This window comes from Engraulis encrasicolus, chromosome 16 (assembly GCF_034702125.1).
Source record: "Engraulis encrasicolus isolate BLACKSEA-1 chromosome 16, IST_EnEncr_1.0, whole genome shotgun sequence".
Lineage (NCBI taxonomy): Eukaryota > Metazoa > Chordata > Actinopteri > Clupeiformes > Engraulidae > Engraulis > Engraulis encrasicolus.
Genome location: NC_085872.1, coordinates 19614360 through 19619359, shown reverse-complemented (window position 1 = coordinate 19619359; position 5000 = coordinate 19614360). Strand labels below are relative to the sequence as shown.

At 43.8% G+C, this 5000-nt stretch overlaps 1 protein-coding gene across 1 annotated transcript in view; it reads left to right on the top strand.

Annotated features, from left to right (window-relative positions):
* The window catches only part of si:ch211-106n13.3 (vWFA and Collagen domain-containing protein), an 83805-nt gene that overhangs the window by 67687 nt on the left and 11118 nt on the right, over nucleotides 1–5000 (top strand). Inside the window, exons 21-23 of the mRNA XM_063219919.1 lie at nucleotides 2890–2961; nucleotides 3913–3948; nucleotides 4493–4537. Of these exons, the coding sequence (XP_063075989.1) occupies nucleotides 2890–2961; nucleotides 3913–3948; nucleotides 4493–4537 (153 nt within the window). The remainder of the gene's footprint in view (nucleotides 1–2889; nucleotides 2962–3912; nucleotides 3949–4492; nucleotides 4538–5000) is intronic.

Sequence of the window (5000 nt, the reverse complement as noted above, 5' to 3'; positions counted from 1 at the left end):
CCCACAATTACACAGCATTTCCCCAAAACACATGCACCTCAACCCAGAATCCTATTGCTAGCCCCTTCCCAAAACCCACAGTCACACACACACATCCAACCACCCATGTCCCACCCAGCTCCCCTGCCCCACCCAGCTACAGCTCCCCACCCAAGACTGGCCGCAACCCCCATCCCCACCTGCTCAGACCCACACCCCACTATGCAAAGTACCCTCAGGCAAAATACCCTCACACAGTACAACAACACTTTTTCGTCGATCACCATGGATCTTGGTGCTGATCGAAATGTTGCTATTTTAATTTAATAAACTGTATTTTTTTGTAGCATATTCTGCAGTGTGCATATCTACCTACCTTCTTGAACTCTCTGACACTTTTGTCTGCCTCAAGTGATTTTGGATATCCTCACCCTACTCATAAAGGCTAAATGAAGCTCTACATTGTTGTCAAGAAACCATAGTGACTGTAACATCACCTAAAGAGACCATATTCTTATGCCGTCACCCTATCGATCACTTGTTTTCAGAATGAGATGAAACCCCCATTAGGGTGTGAGATAAAGCGTTAGTGACGGCAAAATATTTTCCAATACACACAGGATGTGTTGAAAGTTGGATTCAGACATTGATGACCGTGATGATAGTAGGCTTAAATGAAGGTCAACATTGTTGTTTCATTTATCCTTTATTTAGCCAGGATTGTCCCATTGAGACTACAGTCTCTTCTGCCAGGGAGTCCTGGTCAAAATGGCAGCATACATATAGTTACAGACACAGACAAACACATAGACAAAAAGGAAAATAAATGTACAAAAAACACATTAAGAAGAATAAGTTTACATAAAACGTATTTTGAGATAAAAAGTAGCCTATGTGCTGCATAGTCAGAAACAATGACACTCCTATGTGTATACTGTATTAATTTGCCTTTTTTAAATCTCTAATGAGGGCAGAGAGTCCATACATAATATCTTCTGCAACTCATTCCATAGATATGGAGCATAAAAAGAAAAGCCTGTTTTCCCTAATTCAGTGCGAGGAGTACAAGATTGTAGTAGTAACCTGTGTGAGGAACGTGTGCCATAAGATAAAGTACAAAAAGTCAATAAATTACAGATATAATAGGGAAGTTTGCCCAACAGTGCCTTTGCAATAAAAAGTAACATATGCAATTTACGCCTTAAATACAAGGATGGCCATTGGACTTTAGAGTACAGATCACAATGGTGGGTTCTTGAGGGGGCACCTGTTACAAATCGCAATGCTGAATGATAAACTGCATCCAGCTTCTTGAGGAGACATAAGGGCGCATGCATATCAATTGTCACAAAACCATAGTAACTTTAGCATCACCTAAAGTGTCCACACTCTCTTATTTACAACATCCCCCTATGGACCTTGCCATAGACATCATCTAGCCTTGCACGCCATCCTACGTACTTCCGCGAAAGAATTGCCTCCACTACTAGTCTGGCCCCTGTTTTCTGTGGAGCGATGTGAGCGGTGTGGATCTGACCGGTAAACCCTCGCCAGAAAACAGCCAATAAGCGAATAAGCGACCCACGTGGTGGCAAAAGGGGGAGGACGCAATGTTGACCTTCATTTAAACCCACTATCATCAAGGTCATCAATGAATCCAATTTAGGTCTGCACCAATGGCTCTGGTCTGCGCTATGTTGTTGTTGAGCAACTGTCGGTGATTGGGTGAGAGCTGTCCAATCATTTCAAACCATAACTGAGTGCAAACTTCCCGCTTCCTGGAATCGCGTCAGATCACACAACCTCCAGATCATGAATAGGAAACGAAATGGTAGTATTATGGGATGGTCAGGATCAGGCTAGACATCATCCCTGCAAGGTTTTATTTGTTCCTGGTGTCTATTTTTGTGCAGCGTACATGTGTGTGCCTACGCGTGTACATGCATGCATACGTGTGTACATGTGTGTGTACATTGTGTACATGCGTGCGTGCGTGTGTGCATGCTTGTGTGCACGTGTGTATGCTTGCCTGCGTTTGTGTGTGCGTGTGCGTGTGCATGCGTGCCTGCGTTTATGTGTGTGTGTGTGTGTGTGTGTGTGTGTGTGTGTGTGTGTGTGTGTGTGTGTGTGTGTGTGTGTGTGTGTGTGTGTGTCTTTGTGTGTGTGTCTTTGTGTGTGTGTGTTACACAACATGAATGTTGGCCTGTGGTGTTCCGCTAAAAGTAGCAGGGAACGTGGAAACACCTCACCGTCAACACACACACACACACACACACACACACACACACACACACACACACACACACACACACACACACACACACACACACACACGCACACACACACACACACACACACATTGCTCAGTCGAGGTAACAGAAAAATCCCCATAGCCCCATTCTAGTTTCCGCTGATCTTATCAGGTGATGCACCCGGTTTATCACTTGTTTTCAGAATGAGTAGAAACCCCATTAGGGTGTGAGATAAAACATTAGTGACGGCAAAATATTTTCTACTACACACAGGATGTGTTGAAAGTTGGATTCAGACATTGATGACCGTGATGATAGTAGGCTTAAATGAAGGTCCACCTTTTTGTCACGAAACCATAGTAACTTTAACATCACCTAAAAAGCCCATACTCTTACTTAAGTCATCCACCTATGGACCTTGCCATAGACATCATCCCTGCAGTGTTATATTTGTCCCTGATGTCTGTGTTTGTGTAGCGTGCATGTGTGTGCGTGCGTGTGTGTCCATGCTTGTGTGCATGCATGCGTGCGTGCCCGTTTGTGTGTGTGTGGCTGTGGGCAAGATAGTTAGGCATGTATTTGTGGCTTGCATGTGAACATTTGAATGAAGCGCTACCTTTTAAATGAATGAATGTTTCGCTGTGTTCACCTGTCACAGGGGACGGATGGGATGCCGGGGCCAGAGGGGCCGCCTGGAAGCAGGGGCATGCCAGGGTTCAAAGGTCACAAGGTACGTACCGTACTCTAGCATAGCGAGAAGCCCATGGCTGTGTAAATAATAACCATAATAATAAATAACTAATGGCTTGCTAATAATACATAACAATGTTCATGTATATATATGGCAGAGGCCAACGAATGTATATATCACTATAGCAGAATCCTGTCAACGAATCAATATATCGCTATAGCAGAATCCTGTCAACGTATCAATATATCGCTTTAGAAGAAGTCAGTGAATGCATCACTATATCGTTATGGCAGAATGGCTAAAAGCCACAAGCCAGTGGCTGTATAAATACATCTCTGTGGTAGAGGGGCCTGTGTGTAAAATAATCCACTGTACCTCTATGGCAGAAACCATTCACTGTTAAAATATATCTCTAACAATTGTAGAAGCCAGTTCATTTTTGAGTGTATTTGTATCAATGTTAAACCCAGAAGTTTGTTATGTGTAGAAACAGAGTCGAATCCAGTAGCGGTAGGAACAACGTGGGTGTCCTCCAGTGCTCTCTAGAATGGCCTTCGAGTGTTGAAGTGCCGTTGCACATTTTCACACTACTAAGGAACTAATCAAGTGGTGCAATAACCTACTTTAGCAAGAGTGATGTTTTCATCTATGATGAAGAAAAGGCAGAAAGGATGTCAATACAAACGCTGAATGAATGAATGAATGAATGAATGAATGAATGAATGAATGAATGAATGAATGAATGAATGAATGAATGAATGAATGAATGAATGACATTGCATTACATTACATTACATTACATTACATTGCATTTGGCAGACACTTTTTAACCAAAGCGACTTACAATCGAGGACATCATCATAGCCAACGGCACTATACAAAGTGCATGAATGAATGAATGAATGAATGAATGAATGAATGAATGAATTAACACATTTTTGATGGATTGTATCTCACCATTGTTATCCCACGACTTCTCCTTTCTGACAGGGAGAGGCAGGTGATCCCGGGCCCAAAGGCAGTCAGGTAATGCAGCAACTCATCAGATCAGTGGAGCACACCACACACTCACCTGTGTCACACACCTGTTCAAACATCCGTATATACACACCCTCTATATTTTATAGATAACCTTGCCTACATGTGCAAGCTGTTATGTCATGGCTTTCTGTCATTTCGGCAATAACATTTGGACAAAGCTGACAGTGAAGCCTACTACCTCATCTTTAAGGTGCACTGTGTAAGTGGGTGGCCAGAGTAGGTATTGCAACTATTTTTTTCATTACTATTTACAAAGCAATAAACCAATATTTACTAGTATGACAAAAGCACAGTAAGTTTGGCAGCTAAAATGTTTAAACTAAACTATACTAGTATAAACTACTAAACATATTATACAGTGTACCTTTAAAGTTAAAGCTTACCGCATTTTAGCTTTATCTGGGCCATTTTTTCAGTATCATTACTACATAGTCGCCTACAGTTTTCCGGCCATTGACAGATAAAAAATCTTCAGCAGTGCCTAACCCGTATCCAGCCAGTGACTCTGTACATGTGTGTGTGTTTCCAGGGCGTAAGGGGCACGGACGGGCTGGCTGGAACACCTGGAATACCTGTACGTATCAACGCCTATTGGATGACCTCTTGACCCTTTAGTGCCTACTGTAAATGCCAAAGATGGTAGTGTGACGGAGGTCATCTTGCACCTGTTCACCCCCCTCGGGGATCGAACGTGCGACCTCGTCAACTACAACGGTTCGGCAATGGGAGACACAGTACGATACCGCTGGGCCAAGAGACTAGTCTCTCGGCCCAACGGCACGAGACTGTATGAGGCTATCGGAGGGAGGTTTTACCAACGTTCCACGCCAACTCTGTGCTAGTTAGCCTCCGTTACACTTCTCCCCCTTAAACCTCACTCCCATCCCGGGTTTCGGCACCACTGTGACGGAGGTCATCTTGCACCTGTTCACCCCCCTCGGGGATCGAACGTGCGACCTCGTCAACTACAACGGTTCGGCAATGGGAGACACAGTACGATACCGCTGGGCCAAGAGACTAGTCTCTCGGCCCAACGG